Source organism: Lepidochelys kempii, chromosome 13 (assembly GCF_965140265.1).
Source record: "Lepidochelys kempii isolate rLepKem1 chromosome 13, rLepKem1.hap2, whole genome shotgun sequence".
Classification (NCBI taxonomy): domain Eukaryota; kingdom Metazoa; phylum Chordata; order Testudines; family Cheloniidae; genus Lepidochelys; species Lepidochelys kempii.
The window spans coordinates 23,244,991-23,264,726 of record NC_133268.1 but is presented as its reverse complement, the minus strand read 5'-3'; the positions used below and the strand labels follow the sequence as shown (position 1 = coordinate 23,264,726).

The window sequence follows — 19,736 nt, the reverse complement described above, 5'->3', positions numbered from 1 at the left end:
TTCCAGGACCAGCCCCAAACATCCCTCCCAGTTCTCTGTAGGTTTACAGGTACCATATTTGGGGCAGACAACTTCCAGCCCATGCTAGTACCAACACAGAATTACACGACCTTCATGCTTCAACGTATAAGCTGATCACCACCTGAGATGAGGGAAAAAAATCCACATCACCACAAAATATGGCACAATTAGGTGCATTACTTGGGCTTCATGAGCCAAATTATTTTCTAGTATCAATGGATTCAGCGCCGTTGATTTCATTGGATCTGTGCCCACTGACATCAGCAGAGACCCTCCTTTTGAAGAACCAGCATTTACCACTGTTGGAGAATAAAAACAAGTCGCAGACTCTGAAAATACTTCACACTCCTGTAGTGCCTTCCATCAGGAGATCTCGAAGTGCTTTATCAATGCTAGCTAATTAAGCCTCCCAATAGCGCTGGGAGATAGAAAAGCAATGTATAGACTATTTACAAAAGGCTAAACCAAGGCGCCATAAGATTTACTTGCTGAAGGTAATGAGACTGTCAGAGACCTGGGCTTCCAATTCCCAGTGCCCTGATCTAAACATTGCTTACCTATATGCAACTGGGGTTTGCTTCACACTGTCTAAATTCTTGTAAACAGGAAGTCTTATGAAGAAGCATGCTTCTCACCCAGTTTGTATATGCTATGTTCAATAGGCTGCTTTTTCAAAACCTAAAAAGGTCAGCTAAAAAACACAAGGTTTCATTTGCACCTGTGAGATTGCAAAACCGAAGCACTATAAATCAGAGAAACCTTTGATCCTCCTAGGTAAACTGGGAACACAGAGAGGGATGTAATGGACTTAATTCTGAAAGACTAATTAATGGTGAAGTATGATAAAGTGAGACTTGGGAAAAGCAAGGTGGGGGGGTGGAAAATCTTGATTCATGTTCATCTGGAATGTATTACTCTTAAATTGTTGTCCCCCATGTAATTACATGTATTATAGATAATGTGCTTGAACTTGATTAGTTGTGATATATAATATTGGTGTAAACACTACCTTCTTCCCCCAGGATCTCTTTGGAATTAAGGCAATTTGTCTAAAAGAGGGATGTGTTCATGGTGCACAATATTTTAATACAGCAAAAGCAATTCAATATTTATTCTCTGTTAAAATTTAAAGTAAAGGTATTAATAATGAGACTAAAGGGCGGGGGGTGGTCAGGGTCAAGCACCATATAAATGCCTCAAATTTCACCTATCCTAACTTGCATTTCCCCATGCTATTCCATTCCTTTGTCTCTCAAGGGCACAGACTACTAGTACCTCTCAGTCACCACCATTCTCTGTTCCAATCGTGAGCCTCCAGAAGGGAAAGACAATCAAGCACATAGGAATGGATGTTGTTGCATTGTCATTTTTCTGATGTGGACAGTTCTCCAGAACACCACAACCTTTATTTCTGTTGTGACCTAAATCTCGGTTGAATCCAGATCTGCAGAGGTGAGACTGCATTAACCCACTGCAATTCCTTCAGTCCCTTAGGATGTCTGCATCACAACACACCTGGCAGCTGGCCTGTGCTAGCTGACCCAGGCTCATGGGCACTCAGTCGACAAGGCTATACAGTTGCAGCATAGACATTCAGACTCGAGCTGGAGCCTGGGCTCTGGGACACTCCCACCTGCAGTAGTGGTGCAAGTAAGCTGGTACTGTCAGGTACTCTGCACAATTAAGACATTTATTGCCAGTACACCATACTGGAAAGACACATTTTCAAGAATTAATTGTAGAGCCCTGCACAGATACAAATTTATACATGCAGATGCGGATATCCACGGAAAGAAATCGGTATCCACTGAACCGCAGGGCTCTCCTGGGAACCACAGTGGCGAAAGGGGCAGAGCGTTGGGCCGCTGCTCCCAGGAACCAGCGCCCCGTGCCGGCAGCTCCTCTGACACAGCTGCACTGCCCCCAGACCTTCCACGCAGCTGCATCTCCGGACAGGGCTGGCTCCAGCTTTTTTGGTGCCCCAAGCAGCAAAAAGAAAAGAAAAAAAAAACGATTGAGCTGCCGCCAAAGTGGAAGGGAGGGAATAAAGGCCTCGCCGCTGAATTTCTGCCGAAGACCTGGACGTGCCGCCCCTTTCCATTGGCCACCCCAGGCACCTGCTTCCTTCGCTGGTGACTGGAGCCGGCCCCGTGTCTGGAGTCTGTACGGCCCCGTGTCTGGAGTCTGTACGGCCCCGTCAGAGGACAGGGAACATTTTTTTGTGAAGGGAGGTTGGGGGGGCACGAGCAGTACCATACAGGTAAGAGTTAAAATCTACTTGCACCACTGCCTGTCAGGGTCCCAGAGCCCAGGCTTCTACCCACACCTGAACATCCACACTGCAATTTTAAAGCATCACAGCCTGAGTCAGCTGACACAGGCCAACTGCAGGTGTTTTAGTGCAGTGTAGACATACCGTTAGTGATCTACTCTATTGCAATCATGAGACAAGCTACCAAAATGACTGACCCACATCTTCACAAGAGTTCTCTAACTTGTAACAAAACTTCCCGAAACCCCAAGAAGCAACTGTGGCAGCTAAGGTCCAGCCAGGAGGAGTGAAGCAGTGTAAGAGCTGCTACAGCAATTCTACGACATCAGAGGTTCCCCCTACACTGGAATGATCCTCCCAGAGCTAGTCATGCCAGCTTTAATGCAACTTTGAACTGACAGTGTGGCACAAAGGAGGTGCAGCACAGCCCAGCATCTGAACAAATATGATTTTAGTGAAGGAGTCACTAGAAATTCTCTTTCCTATAAGCAGTAGATCTTGCTTGAAAAAAAAAAAAAAGTTACAGACAAATGCTTTAAATGTTGAATTCAGATCCGTTCTCCTCTTCCCTCCCCCAATGCGCCCTCCTCCCCCACATACTATTGTTGCAGCAAATAGGAGAATTTGAAGGGATACTAAATAAATTCAACCACCTTTATGGCCCTAGGACATGGACTGATTTGCATAGTTAGTAGGTACATTTTATAAGAGTACCAGGCACATCCCACTGCTGCTATAAACACAGCTCATTTCTAGAATATAACATGGTAGCAATCAACGGGCATTACACGAAACACACTGGACGCGGGAGGAAGGGATGGATATTACATATTGGTCATAAAAGGGAATAAGAGAACAAAGGAAATAGATTGGAAGCCTGAGGATATAAATAATAATTTTAAAAAAAGAACAAGTTTGGAAAGAACTCATTATTTGTACTTCTGACTGTGGCAATAATTTAAATGCTCAAAACAATAACAGATAAGGAATGGAATTCAAGTTAATTTTCTGAAGACCTGAGTCCCCTTGAATTAGTTGATGAAACAACACAATCCGTTTTCTTGCCTCTTTTTTGTTCTTTAAATGGGATTTGAATAATCAATTACTCAATTTAATTGTAATAGCCTTGGTTTCTCCCTACAGCTTTCTACAATTGCAGCGAAGGTGAACAAAACACAGGATGACATTAATTGCATGCAAGATGTTGGCAAAGGGTATAAAACGGTCACACCATGAGGTGTCATGTAGAAAATTCTTAGTTAAAGAACAAACAGGATCTTTCTGTATCATATTATAAATAATTATATGTATAAATAAATAAAAACACTATGTTAAAAGAAAGCTAAGGCTGCAGAGCTGAGCACTCAAAAATTAGGAAATGCCAGAATTAAGATTACAGATGTAATCTTAATTAAACCACCAGCCACACCCCCACCAGGTGCTTAATACAGTACTTAATTACATGCTCACTTGCTAGTTTTTCCACAGAAGCCCTGCTCATTCACGATAAAGGATGGACTGTTCTCATTGAAAGAGCAGCTATTCAATATCCTGTTTTATCCTCATCATTTAACATGTGGTTCTATGCCTTATATACCGCAAACCATTTCAAACCCTGCTCTGAGGACAGAATAATTAGTTTCCTCCTGGGTTTATCTTGGGTGCTTGCTTCACAAGCATTAACTAATATATTTGCATGACACTCCTCTGAGGAGAGGGGCATTCCCATCCCCATTTTACAGACTGGGAACTGAGGCACAAAGAGATGGAAGTCAAAACTGTCCACTAATTTTGGATCCCCAATTTGAGGCACCTAGGTTTCCTCAGAGTACTTTGCATATACAGCATTTGAGTGTACAAAGCCCAGCTCCCATTGACTTCAGTTTCAGCTGTGATCGCTCATCACTTCTGCAAATCAGCTCCGAAGGTATCAAACCAAGCACCCAGAAAATGAGGAACACACAATTAGTGACCACCCATAGAAAGTTTAGTTTAAGTGACTTGCCAGTCAACACACAAGAACTTTCCATTCTCTTCCTGCCATCATTGCTGCATTCACTACACAGCTTCCAAGTTTTGCAACAAATGAAATAGGGGGTCTTACAGACAATAGCCTCCTTCAATATACAACCCTGATTCATCTCTACAGCAGGTCCATCCAATGCACTGAATGAGGCAGCGAGCTAGTGGGGAAAAATACTATGTACTCATGTAATTAAGAGGATATCGTAATAATGCATATGCACAAGGGGGCTGAATTAAGGGTGTACATGTTCTCTTAACATAGTCTGTCTATGTAGGATACGTATTGCATGAGTGGATAAACAGAGGAAATTGTTGGTCTGATGCAAAGTCTACTGATGTCAAAGGAAATACTCCCACTGTCCTCTGTGGACTTCAGTTCAGATGAATTAAAACAGTTGAAATGACAGCAGTAAGGTGTTGTTCATCGTCATATTTGTTATATGACAATTTTGTTTTATTGCTGCTCCTAATCCCCCTTAATCATAAGAATGACACTGAAGAGTTCTTCGCTAAATTTGTCTTCTCTATTCATGATTCAACCATGCTAGTTTGTTATTGCAGGGTTATTATTAAGAAGGCAGGAGTGCCTTTATATTTATATTTTGTTTTGCTTTTTTAATAAGGGTGAGTGGTTGTCATTCTTCAAATGCTGGCCCCCCAAAACAACATCAATAGATCATGCAAACCTATGACTAAAAGACATGTTAGCATTGGGGCCTGCTAGTATTATTAGAGAGGCATAAGCTTAGAAACAAAGACTCATTAGATATTTCAGTCCAATTCCCCAGTAAGTGCAGAATTGTTCCCTGTATTACATATTCTACTCTTTCAAACAGTCTAAAGTTAAATGGCCCAACCAATGGGGTTTCCACCACATCCCTGGGAGACTATTCCACAGCCTTACCCACCTCAGTGTCAAGATTTTCCTGATGCTTCACCTAAAATTTCACTTGTTTAACGTTATCCCATCACTCTACATGCCTACTAAATAATTCCTCTCTCTCTCTTTAGTGTTCAGATCTTTCAAATATTTGTCAAGTTATCCCCCGTCCATTCCACCCTCAGCCATTACTTAGCCAGGCTAAACATAGTTAGCTCTTTTAATCTTTCCTCACAAGTCTAGCCCCTTGATCATTTTGACATACTCTGAGCTTCTAATCTGTCAATTATGGTAATATAGTTCCCAGTGCTGAAAGCAATGTTTTCAGGTGCAGTGATACAACCACCATGTAGAGAAGGGCTATTTTTCCCTCTTGGGTATGCAGCTTAACACTGTATAGGCTGCTTTTTGCAGCTAGATTTAATTTCATAGTCATGTCTAAATTGCTGTGCACTCTCACATCTAAGTCCCAGCATTAACACCTTTCAGGTTCCCACCCACCCACCGAATATAAGTGTGTGTTTATTTCCCATGGATATATTACAGAAGCTTTCATTTTCCCCAGCTGCAGCTACTTTAGTTTTTTCTGCCTATGACTGTAACCTCTCTAGGCACCTTGTTATTATTTCTCCATCCTCATCAGTATTTGCAATCCTCCCAATTAGGTATCTGGCAAAATTTATGAAATATGCTGTTTACTTCTCCAGAACATTAAGGAAGATGATAAATAGGACCGGGATCTATGTGTATTGCTTGCAGCATCCAAACAGACAGCCTCACTCAACTGAAAATATTGTTATGGGGAAAAGAATCAAATTCTTCACTAAAATCTAAATACACCTACTGCGCTCCCTTTGTCCACTTTTTTTTTTTTTTTGTACAATCAGGCTTGCCTTGCAAGATTTATTCAAAACCCACACTACTTATTGCTAATACTCTCAAGGGGCTCAATCTTGCAAAGTGTCAGGTACCCCAGACGTATATTGAAGTCAGTGAGAGCAGAGGATACAGTCAGCGTTTCACAGCAGAACTTGGTACCTTGCACAATAAAGCACTGAATGTTTTTTTCCTTCAGTACTTATTCTGCTAGAGATAGAAGTTTGATGCTGGGAATTAACATCCCATAAAGCTATCTTCTTTCATTTTTGAAAATTGGCACCATGTTTGCTTTTCTCTAGTCTTTCAGTGACTCATCAGCACAGACAGCCTCTGAGTTATGTAGACCTCAAAAAAATGTGGGAGATCTTGTTTAGATGCGGACAAACCTCCAAACAGCATCAATACTGTGTCCCATAGTATTGTTTGTAAGCATGCATCTAAACATTTTGTATATTTACTAGAACTGTATCAACGAACAAGTACATAACAAGGGCCATGCTGGGTCAGACCAATTGTCCATCTAGCCCAGTACCCATTGTTCACACTTGTAGTTCTACTAAATGTGCATGTAATTCCAGACTAGGTATATTACTTCACGCATAAAACAACATATGTAGATATGTTATATTAAAAAAAACCCAACACATTCTTCTAGGAGGGATATTTTTTGCTTTGTAAGTTCATTTAGGGGCAATTAATTATGCAGAGTCTATTTCCCTCTCTTCTCCATAATGTCTGATTTTCTCAGGCTCTAGGGTTAATCTGTGCCAGTAGGGACAGCATGTTTCCTTATTTGTGAGCTTGCCACCCCTTTGCTGATTTCTACCATGTGTTGACCTCTGCTAATATGCACAGTGACCCTCAGATACAAATGCCATCTGAGTCCTTGCAAGGAGTTTAGGAGAGACAGTTGTTAATAGACACAGCAATCACAGAATCCAAACCAGAGTGTTCAAAACCTGAACCAGTAACAAGGAAAAATCCTGTCAACGAGCTGACGGAGTTGCGTTAAGGAATCGAACTGACCAGGAAAAAAAAAAATTAATAAAACGGTACATTTGCTTTAAAGAGACATTTTCAGCTTAAAATCAGGTGTTGTAAAACACAAAGCTTATGTTACTTGAAAGACCTTATTTTCTAAATAATCTAAGATCCAATCTAATTGTCAACATTTATGCTCTTTGATTACTCTTAGCATCTCTTTCAGCTTGGACTCTAAGACTCGGATTGTCATTTTCTAGGACAGTGCCTAGCCCTATAGGGCTTCAACATAGTTGCATATAAAAATGTTAAATAGTAATGACACCATTTATAATCAGTTTCAAGTTCCTTTTATGGGACTAAATCCTGCAGAGTTTAGAAGTGGTGACCCCAAGAAGGTTCTATAGAAAATTAATAAGTTTCTGTTGTAGAAACAACATGAAGAGAAATGTCATTTGTGTAAGTTTTTGAGCCAACACAGAGTTTCATAGCAGGATGAAATTGCTTAATAAGTTCTAAGGATTAGATTTTTGTTGGTAAATGATGATTTCACCATTCACACACAACCTCAAGAAAAATATTTTTTGTGATCATCATCAAAATTTACAGCTAGGCAAAGTAAGAAAAAATGCTGCTTGAGAATTTATTAGAGTTTGATTTAAGGATATTTACCTTGTAGACTTTGACATGTGATATTGACCATTTGTGTCTTAACAAGTATGAAGGCTTCACTTTTTTAATCTCAACATATACTGTCATTAAATAATTATCTGACCCCCATAATTTCCCACAACTGTGAAAATGTAAATAGATAAAAATAAAAAAATACTTAACAATAAACATTGATATTATCCATCAAAATTATAAAAAATATGAATCAAATTCTTCCAAGACTCGCTATAGGCTAGCTTAAAATAAAACCTATAGGATTCTACAAGGGGGTTTTCCTACTAGATTCTACAGGGGGGTTTTCCATAAGGGTCAGATTCTTAGTGCTGTAATGTTTTGATTTTAGTCATTGCAGGGAAAATGTCAGTGAAAAGAAAACTGTTTCATTTCTGGAAACATTTCTATTAGTCTTAGGTTTTATAAAAGCTTGTTTTCACAAAAGTTTAACATTGGGTCCATTTTAACTAGGAAGCGTCCAAGTAGGCAGCATCTCTGGCAATAACTCTGTGTGTGTCATATGCAATATGTCTGGATTTCTGGCAAGCAAAACAACCATGGCTGCCTGTTTACCTTCCATGCTTTCACAAGCTGGACCCAAGCAATGGGCTTAGCACTGCTTCAGCAACATCCATTTCCCTAAAGGGAATGAGTCAGTGCTGGCAACAAGCAGTCAGGACATAGAGGCAGAGGGCAGAAAACTAGAAGCCACTGACCAAGGGGTGTTTCTGATCAGAATGTTATGCCTTGTTTAGCCAAGGCCTGGAGGGAACAAAAGTATCTCTCTCAAACTTAATATTTTGCTTTTTTGTGGGGGCTGGGGTTAGGGAGGAGGAAAAAAACAGTCCCCTTCAGCTCGCTGACAGACAGATTGCCTTCTAGATGCTTAATTTTATTGGGCTGCCATCTGATGCTATATGCTCACACCTGGGCTGCCTGGCATTGACCTCAGAGAATAGAGCAGAAGGATCCACTGAGGTTTTCAATTCTGCTACTATTACAATGACCTACTAGGGTACAGAAAGGCACTGGATAATACCAAATTTCAAAAGAGTGAAAATACTGAATCAACTCCTTGCTGTTTACATGTTCATGCTTAATCATTACAGGAAAATAAATATCACGCAACTACAGAGTAAATATAGGAATATTAACAGAGCTGAGTAAACACCAAAACAAAAACAGGAAGCGAATTCACTCTGGTTGTGCTTGAGATGCTCTTTTCTTTGCTTGTCATGGATATTCTAGAAAACAAGTTCGCTGGCAGCCTCTATTCAGCAAATAATGAAGGCCGTTCATGCAAAGTGAATTATGAATCTGTAAACATGAATATTTATAGTGAAGACCTGATTCCAGGAGATAAACTCATCCAGTTAGAGAACAGAAATTCTACGATGTGACTGGTATATTCAAAGTTATCGCCACATCTTGGCTTTCAGCCTAAAGGTCAAAAAATTATTCAAAGATGTCATTTTTCAAGTAATTTTGGATAGCAGATAAGCTGGAAGAAATCAGAAGCTGGGGCAGAGGCAGAAGTCAGTCTCAAAATCCTTGGACCCCAGGAACAGTATCCCATTTGTTTTTTGCAGTTTGAACCCTGGACATTATTTTCTGTCTGTTGACTCCCCTTGAAGGCCAAGACTATAGCAGGGTTCAAAAAAGAACTTGATAAGTTCATGGAGGATAGGTCCATCAATGGCTATTAGCCAAGATGGGCAGGGATGCAAAACCCTGCTCTGAAGTGGAGCCTCTGTTTGCCAGAAGCTGGGAATGGGCGATAGGGGATGGATCACTTGATGATGACCTGTTCTGTTCATTCTCTCTGGGGCACCTGGCATCGGCCACTGTCAGAAGACAGAATACTGGGTACAGGGTACAAGACAGGAAGTCTTTCATACAAAACCTAAAAATAGCCAGTTGAAGGTAATGTTTGTGCTCCATTGTTCTTAAGGGACAAAATAAAACCCACAGCAAGGAAACTTTTGGACACTAACTTATTGTGGATGGGGTGGGGATATGCATGTACAATGCTGTGTTGAGAGGAGGGTAGCAACTCCACTTGCTAGATTAGATGGTATGTGAATGGATTAACTACAGAACATATTTTAGGCTTTAGTGATCATTGTATACCTTAATTCAAAGTAAGAAGTGATTTTTTTTTAAAATCACAGATGTGTCAGGTGTACAAGACTCTCTGTCACAGGGCCTCCAAAACAATTTTGAAAGTAATAATTACTCCCATCAAAGCATTTAACTCACCTCAAATGATATTGGAAACACAAAATAAACTCTATGCTGTTACCATGTAAGTGGGTGAATGTTAACAGAAAATCCGTGTCCTGAAGAAATGAAGTGTCATGGAGAACAGTTTCCCATCTGGCTGATGGGAACGTTCTCTTTGCTCACATACTGAATGCTGCTGTGATTCCAATCTAACATATGTCTACGGGATGTCAGTTTTTCCATCCCCTCTCCTCCTGCCTCCCCTAGTTGGTTCTTACCATTCACACGCTCCCTGTAAGAATTCACCCCTTTCATCTTTCCCTTTAATTAAGAAAAAAAATGTTAGTACTGCCACTCCCAGCCCCACCGCTTTGACTAATAAGGGAAAACCCTGAACATGAATGTGCAAAATATAGTCACCCTGTTTGCACATCGTTGGGTCTTCTGCCGGCATTACCAGAGCGCCTGGCTTTAATTCTAGTGGATTGGGACATGGGGCAATTAAATAACAACAAATCCTAATCCTGTGGGATTGCAAGAGTCAAAAGCATGAAATCCCAGCAAAGATATCCAAAGTACCAGGCAGAAGCCTGCTCCCCTTGAAATCAATGGACCTTTTCTCCCGCCACCGACTTCAAGGAGAGGAGAGAGAAGGATCAGAGCCCAAGATAACACTACAGTAAGTGTTGCTTTACAACGTTATGGAGAGCAGACAGGCTAGCAATTCGTCTTTGTTCCATGTACACCTTTAAAAGCCTAGGTTGTAGCCAACTCACTTGCAGCCACCAACTCACTTGCAGCCAGGAGCTCTTCCGAGATTTTACATACTGTCACTATCTTGGCTTGAATTCAGGATCATGACAAGGCTGTGAATGAGAAGCAGCCATGGTGAATTCACTCTTTCCTTTGAGAGGTCAGATCTGAAGAAATTTCATCTGACAGCAAAGTACAAAGCATGGGATACTTTTCGTAAAGAGAAGGTTCAAAGTAACTTCTGCTAACATCTTTTCTCAGCCAGGAGCTGTAGGCTGTTCAAGCAGCCTCATTGGACAGCATATACCACACACATCATCAGCCATCAAATTCCACAGCCTTTCGGGAAGATGGGACTCAAAATACCAAGGGATAGAGCCAGGCTCCACCTCCTTAAAATCCATGCACTGCTTCAGAAGCTCAATCATTTTATAACCACTGCACCACTCTGAACTGTGAGACGGAATTCATTTGGATTCTGCTTGAAGTCCCAAGCCCACAGTCCCAGCAGGAAACAAGAAATCAAGTGGCTGGCCCTGAATTAATTTATAGGGACTAATTAAAAAAGAAAGAGAAACGCAGGAGACTGAGGGTCGAACAGGCTCGTTCTTATTGGGGTTTTCTTCTTCTCTGCTTGCTAAGCCTTCCTCACAGGTGCATAAGGTCCATGCTGCCCTCCCTTTTCTGTTTCCCCAGTGCTATGCTAGATAATAAATAACACTTTACTTATTTAGTGCCTCAGATCTTCAAAAGGACTTTAAATACCTTAACTGATTCATCATAATCTCTCTTCTAAAATGTATAAATGCCCCGAGAGCCAGACCGCAGTCTATTCAATATTTCAGAATGACAATATGATAGATGGCATGCATTTGATCAGACATTAAAAAACAAGCGGGGCTGATTAAAAGATGTAGGGTCTGATTAAGACAGAGGAATTGTCTCACTACCATGAAGAAACAATCTTGAGATTTTGCAATAATGAGCAGCAGCAGCTTATGATATAATTACACCCTAACACAGGGACAGATTGTGATGCCCTTACTCATGGGCACAGACCCATTCACCACTTAGGTAAATCTTCACCAGTGAGAGTATGGGCTCTACAATGTTTCAAAGGAGTGACCAAGAAGGTGGAGGGTGAATGGCATTTAGAAAATGGAGGCTAGTCATGGCGATGCAAGGCCTATATCCAGAAAGGCCGAGGATGCATAAACAGAAAAGTAATGCCTTCTTGAAAGGAGCAGGTGCCAACCAGGTGAAATTCTACCCAAGTAGCATTTACATGGTGATGGGATGTGCTGTCAGAAGCTACCACAGGAAAAGTTTAGCAAAAGCTATAGAACTGGAGGAGAAGAATGCTTCAGTGGGAAAAACAATTCTGTGGTTCAAGTCCTCCAGTTTAAATGGCTGTATTTTAAAGAATCCTTATTGAGGTTACAGGGACAAACCATCCGGATGTGTAGAAAGAATAGTAAATATGGCAGGTGACCAGCTTGGCTTAACAGTGAAATCCTTGCTGATCTTAAACACAAAAAAAGAAGCTTACAAGAAGTGGTAGACTGGACAAATGACCAGGGATGAGTATAAAAATATTGCGCAGGCATGCAGGAGTGAAATCACGAAGGCCAAATCACACTTGGAGTTGCAGCTAGCAAGAGATGTTAAGAGTAACAAGAAGGGTTTCTTCAGGTATGTTAGCAACAAGAAGAAAGTCAAGGAAAGTGCTTCCCTCATTCAGTAAGGGGCCCACAATCTAGGGACAGAGGATGTGGAAAAAGCTAATGTACTCAATGCCTTTTTTGCCTCTGTCTTCACGAACAAGGTCAGCTCCCAGACTACTGCACTGGGCAGCACAGCATGGGAAGGAGGTGACCAGCCCTCTGTGGAGAAAGTAGTAGTTCAGGACTATTTAGAAAAGTTGGACAAGCACAAGTCCATGGGGCCGGATGCATTGCATCCGAGACTGCTAAAGGAGTTGGCTGATGTGATTGCAGAGCCATTGGCCATTATCTTTGAAAACTCATGGCGATCGGGGAGGTCCTGGAAGACTGGAAAAAGGCTAATGTAGTGCCCATCTTTTAAAAAGGGAAGGAGTAAGATCCAGGGAACTACAGGCCAGTCAGCCTCACCTCAGTCCCTGGAAAAATCACGGAGCAGGTCCTCAGGGAATCAGTTCTGAAGCACTTAGAGGAGAGGAAAGTGACCAGGAACAGTCAGCATGGATTCATCAAGGGCAAGTCATGCCTGACTAACCTAATTGCCTTTTATGATGAGATAACTGGCTCTGTGGATGAGGGGAAAGCAGTGTGTGTGTTATTCCTTGACTTTAGCAAAGCTTTTGATACAGTCTCCCACAGCATTCTTGCCAGCAAGTTACAGCAGTATGGGCTGGGTGAATGGACTATAAGGTGGATAGAAAGCTGGCTAAATCATTGGGCTCCATGGGTAGTGATAAATGGCTCCATGTCTAGTTGGCAGCCGGTATCAAGCGGAATGCCCCAAAGGTTGGTCCTGGGGCTGGTTTTCTTCAATATCTTCATTAATGATCTGGAGGATGACGTGGACTGCACCCTCAGCAAGTTTGCAGAGGACATTAAACTGGGAGGAGTGGTAGATACGCTGGAGGGTAGGGCTAGGATACAGAGGGACCTAGAACAAATTAGAGGATTGGGCCAAAAGAAATCTGATGAGGTTCAACAAGGACATGCACCACTACAGACTAGGGACCGAATGGCCAGGCAGCAGTTCTGCAGGAAAGGACCTAGGGGTTACAGTGGATGAGAAGCTGGATATGAGTCAACAGTGCACCCTTGTTGCCAAGAAGGCCAATGGCATTTTGGGCTGTATAAGTAGGGGCATTGCCAGCAGATTGAGGGACGTGATTGTTCCCATCTATTCGACACTGGTGAGGCCTCACCTGGAGTACTGTGTCCAGTTTGGGGCCCCACACTGCAAGAAGGATGTGGAAAAATTGGAAAATGTCCAGCAGAGGGCAACAAAAATGATTAGGGGACTGGAACACATGACTTATGAGGACAGGCTGAAGGAACTGGGACTGTTTAGTCTGCAGAAGAGAAGAATGAGGGGGCATTTGATAGCTGCTTTCAACTACCTGAAAGGGGGTTCCAAAGAAGATGGATCTAAACTGTTCTCAGTGGTACCAGATGACAGAACAAGGAGTAATGGTCTCAAGTTGCATTGGGGGAGGTTTAGGTTGGATGTTAGGAAAAACTTTTTCACTAGGAGGGTGGTGAAGCACTGGAATGCATTACCTAGGGAGCTGGTGGAATCTCCTTCCTTTGAGGTTTTAAGATCAGGCTTGACAAAGGCCTGGCTGGGGTGATTTACTTGGGGATTGGTCCTGCTTTGAGCAGGAGGTTGGACTAGATGACCTCCTGAGGTCCCTTCCAACCCTGATATTCTATGAAATGAGCCAATCTATGCTGCCCAGCACCAATGTTATGGTGTACAGTAAAATCAGGACACACTGCAGTCAACTCCGGAATTACAACCGAAGGCTGGCTAATGCCAAACATATTCAATATAAGAGCTGCACACGTCACGGAAGTGAAATTCACAACTTCCAAGCCAGCATGAAAAGTATGAAAGGAATCTCACATTGGGCAATCCAGACCAAACCTTCAGTTGGGTGCTGATTTCCAAGGGCTGAGAACCTCTTCTTTGGAGTTTCAGTAAAAAAGTCCTCATCTGCAGTTACACTGACATGCAAGATTTCAAACCACCTGATTACAGAAAATAGAGGCAGCAGGTTTGGAGCCGCTTGCATCCAAAGAATTACAAGGAAATGCATCACCTTGCTTTCTGTTATAGAGAATACAAATACTTTGCATAAGCATACACACTCCCTAACCTCCTTTTAGCCACAGATCACAGAAAGTATTGCAAATATTGATCAGATCTCAGAACAAGTACCATAGGCAAGTATTATTCTTATTCTTTCAGATGAGTGAATAAGCCCAGAGATAATTAATTCAAATCACCTGAAATGTTGGGTGCTTGATTTTAGACGCCTCTCGCCTGATATTCAGAAATGCCAAGTTATGTTGACTTCAAATGGAGTTAAAGGTGTTTACTTAGCCCATAGACTTAAAATGTTCAAACATCAGTATCCAAAGCCATATAAGACAACATTCTTCCCTATATTCGGTGCATCCCATTCAGCCCAAAAGCAACACTTACCAATTGTTCTATTATCTCTTTGTTAATGAGATAATAAAATAACCACAGCAGCAAAGCAGATACCACTCAGATCAGCTCATTACACTCCTAATAATTATCATAAATAATAAGATGAGCATTGAAAGACAATACAGGGGAAATTATGAAGAGACACTGATGTAGGGATTAATCCTTCAAGGCTCAGTAGACTGAACATATCAATTTATTTTATTTTCTTCTCTTTGGTTAACAGGTTTTATATACAACATGAATACTTGTTCCCGTAAGAAACAATTCTTGTCCTAACCCCATTCTATAAATTCCACAAAGCCTCATATCTACATCTCTGGCACCACCATTGTTTTGAGAGTAGCAGATCGTGATGCCTTATTTAAAGAAGATACTATAGTATTCTATAGTAATCATCCAAAACCATTCCCATAACATTACTGTAAAGTGTAGGGATTTGGGACTATACAGGGAGGACACTGCAGGATTCCACAATTAAAATTTAAAATGAAAGAAAAAGGCTGGAATGGGGCATACATGAGGTTGGGCATTTTGCAAAAGAAACAATGGGTTCTGACCTGGAGGTTGAGAACTAGCTGGGCTTTACCACACAAAGACTTTTTATTGTGGCTGTGGAAAAAGCACCTTGTTTAATATTAATTGTTCATTTATTTGGGGGGGGGGAGGAAGGGAATCAAGCCAGCCAGGAAGAAAAATAAAGTTGAACTGTGCTGCTAACAGTTCCCCAGAGGGAGTGGGAAGTGATTAGTGAGTTAAATGGCTACATTGTTAACAATTGCCACATAGAGTAGCTTATGCTGTAAAATCCATTTTTCGCTGCCAATTTGCTAATCTGTTTACATATCTGCTAGTAAATGAATTAATCACCCCTAAATCTCTCTCCAGCCTCCCCGCTTTTCACTTTCCCACATACACCATGTTCTAACACATCATTTGTGGTTTTGGTTTTATGGTCAGACATCAATCTTTGAAAACATACATGCCCAAATGCTCAAGAGCTCCACTACAGCAAAGCAAGGTAAAAAGAAGGGCATCTGTGATATAATCAACACTGCCATCAAGAGAAACAATAGTGTCAAACTAATGTGGCCACTGTGTTCAGGGGAACAATCCCCATGCAACCTACTGTCCCAGTTTTCCCCTGAATGTTATTTCAAGGTTGTAAATTTGCAGGATTTCCACAGGCAACAAGAAGAGCATATCAAAGAGCACAAGACAGTTGTAGGGATAACTCCATATGTCAAAAGGAAGAAGAAAATTGCCGTACACACACAGGTATTTTAAGAGAAAGTATTTCCCCATAAGGAAAGTCCCTTATCTTCTGAAATGAGGATCAGCCATTGCTAGATGCACTTGAGATTTTACTTCTGTGTATTCTAGTGAAAAGTAGTTAGAATTAATTAGATTTGGAACCTACAGCAAGAAGAGTTTAAAACCTCAAGAGCAGATCTGCAGTGTTATAAATAAAAAGAGGTGTTCGAAATTGTGTGCAACTAAACGTAATTGGTGAGAGAAGAGGAGGGAAAATGTTACAAATAGCGCAAGGCAACAGTTGTATTAAGGAGAAGGGCCAACAAAGGGATTTAAAAGGTCCCCGGGTATTAAACAAGTAGTAACAAATGGATACTGGTTTCCCTTGTACATTTCCACCAGTATTTCTGATACTGAGTTTTATGGTGCAGCCCTGGAAAGTAAGTGGGCATGACAGGAAGGGATTCAGTGTTGTTCTGCCTTGAACACCGAACTCTTGGCTTCCCCCTTTTTACATGCGTTACCATACAGAACAAACAAACAAAAGCAACCCATTTCTTGCACAATGACTTTTCAGAATGTTTAACAAAAGGCTGCTGAATAAACACATTAAGCATTAAAAAAATCGTTCCATCCGCATGTAGTCAAGAGGTATTTGCATCCGAATAGTTATGAAGATAGCACCATCTGATGGAAGACAGCAAAAGTGCATGGGTACAACGGACGGAATCTATCCCACAACTTGATCCTTAATTGAAATCCAACCGAGGGGGAGGGTGCGTGGACATTCTGCCCATTTGCTTTTATTGTCAGAATCTTAGCTGGGCGAATTGGTTACAGGGCATTAAGAACTCAGCCTTTAAATGTAATCTAAAAAGAGGCAACACTTTCCATATAACCTCATTCGTGGAAGTGGCTCGGCAGTCATATTTATATGTATAAATAAGATCATTTCATCATTCTGAACAACAAGGCAGGCATTAGAGTGGGAGGTGAAAGTTGACATTCACAATCAGGCAGATCAAACACTAGCTTTCCCACTTAGCTAAGGATGATAATGGAATATTTCCATCCTGGTTTGGAAAGGATTAGCCATTTGCTTCCAGTGCACCTGCATTTGCTCTGCGCCTTTTATGATACCGTTTATTCTCTCCCACACCTACGTCCCCCTTCCACGAAAAAGTTTTCCATTTTACTTAAAGATGGATTTTTTTTCTAAGCATGCGAGTTAAGTGATTCATCAAAGGGGAACACGAGCCTAGGGTCTAGCCCCAGTTTAGGTCAACCCCAGTCCTATATATCCTGAAATCACATTCAGAACAGTCATTAAAAAGGGGTATTTTTAAAAAAAATACCATAAGCTCCATAGATAGTTTTACTCATGAAAGGAGCTAGCTATTTAGCAAGGTTACATTTCCCAGTGGTTTTTAATAAATCTGATAACATGTGCCGTTGCCTAGCAATCTAAATATAAATTTGTTATTAAACAGCATTGGACTGATTTGCGCTTGGACAGAGCTGAATGGGAGCTCTTCTACCGACTCAGCCAGCCTCACGCCAAACTTTCTTTAAAACGATTTCGCAATGGAAAAAAATGTCTTTCGGTTTACACATGGGTCTGATTACCTGGTCCCCATTTGCTGAGCTGCCCAACATCTATATCTTAAAGAAGCCGGATAAAAGTCATTTGATCTCTCTTAGCATCTTCATTTCTCACCATGTCAGAAGCACTAAACCCCGGCGTGCTGGGCACCCCCGCTGAAGGTATGGAATGTAAATAGCCGAGCCTCAGTGGGTGAGATTTATCATCTCCAGTCCACAAACGCAGTTAGGAGCAGGGAAGTCGCCTTTACTCATCTTAAACATTCAGGCAAAAGAAAGCTGGGAAAGGGGGAAATACAGGGTGAGGGGCAGTGTGTGTGTGTTTTAAAGATTTGCTAACTGAAGCACAAGAAAATTGATTCCACACCACCAGGGAAAGCAGAAATCACTCCCCCACTTTTGATCCACCTGCAAAATGGGGAAAGAGGTAGAAAACTAGCTCAATGGACACCTATCATCTTGAAGGAATTCCAGCTATACTTAAGGAACTTGGGGGGGGGGGGGGGAGAGAGAGAGGGCTACTATTAGGTTACATACAGTCTCTCTCTGCTCTAAAACAGTCTCCTTACAGATTAAAATAACCGAGATCCTGACAAATCCAAGTATCTCAGCCATCCAGAGAAAGTTAATCAAACTCTGGGATTCCCGGAGGGTAGGGAGCAAAAGCTGCCACTGAACTTCTAAAAAGTGTTGCCTAACTTTGGTTTAAAGGTACCGTCTAGTGACTTGCAGCGCGGTGGCACGTTTTCCCCAAGGCTCACCCCTGCCTTTGATTCAGAACAACTGTTTACTATAAAAAGGACCCAACTGTCTTGACCCCAAGAATGAAAGGGATGCTTTCATTTCACACAAGCCACAACTTTTAAAGAGACATACCCCTCCTCAGAGAGAGAAAATATGTATGTATATAAAACCCATATCTCCTGTGAAGGCAAGCAAACAAAACAAACCCATTGAAAAGGGAGTTAGTGTTGAGGCACTATTATGACTTTGAAGACAAACATCATTCTAAAGGACTTTTAATAGGATTGCTCTTTTCCTTGCCATCCGCTGGGCTTTGATGAGACAAATCTATTCTTTCCAGCCCATGATCCTTCAGAAAAAGCTCGAGGTAGAAAAGGGTAGAAGAAAGAGTAGGGCAGATCCCATATAATTCAATACATTGCATCCAGCTCGCTCCTGGCTTTTGTATTTAACCCACCACGCCGAAGCGATGCACGCGAAGAGCAAAGCAAGCAAATCACTGCAAAAAGGCAAACTTAACCCCGCGCAGAACGTCCACACAATCCAGCCCCAAACAGACACGTTGCGGTGTATTGCCACCCCCTTATCGCTGGCTCACTCTCTGCCCCCGGTTAAGTTGGAAGCCTTCGCGAGGGCTGCCTATAGAACAAGTGAAGAATGGATGAACTCACCTGGGAAGACCTGCCCCTCTGCTTTTTGCAACAGCTGCACCAGAAAGACAATAGTGGCAATCCGATTCATTCTTTATTGGAGTTCACATTCCCTCCCCGCTATAGCAGTGCAGGTGTCTCTCTGTGTGCCTGGCAAATATCCCCTGCATTGGTACATCAGAGAGTTGGAGATGTATCTCCGAGCTGGAGCTGCTATCCTGATCTGATGAGTAGCACAAACTGATTGAAGAAAGGGGAGGGAAAGCAGGGGGAGGGGGAGAGAGACAGAGACGAGAGATTTCCCCTGAGTCCTAAAGCCTGCCTTTTCCTCCCCTTTTCTCAGACAGCTCCACACCGTCACTAACCAGACTTCAACGGACCTCGGCTACCGACCCCCATTCTGCACTTCTGGCTTTTGTTCTGACAGAGGGTTGCCCACAGGGGAATCAGTGTAATTAAGAACCTTCTGCACTGAAGAAGCAGCAAAACTCCTGCACCAAACCGGGGTTGGGAATCTACAAAAATAAATACAGAACAGGAGACATCGGAGGGTATTTTCTTGAATCCAACTGTTTGA

General features: G+C 41.9%; 1 protein-coding gene across 2 annotated transcripts in view; it reads right to left on the bottom strand.

Moving 5' to 3' along the window:
• The window catches only part of PTPRT (protein tyrosine phosphatase receptor type T), a 734,376-nt gene extending 714,994 nt beyond the window's left edge, over positions 1–19,382 (bottom strand). For both annotated transcript variants that reach the window (XM_073309805.1, XM_073309804.1), the window contains exon 1: positions 19,181–19,382. In XM_073309805.1, the coding sequence (XP_073165906.1) occupies positions 19,181–19,250 (70 nt within the window). In that variant the 5' untranslated portion in view covers positions 19,251–19,382. The remainder of the gene's footprint in view (positions 1–19,180) is intronic.
• Between the last annotated feature and the right edge of the window lie 354 nt (positions 19,383–19,736).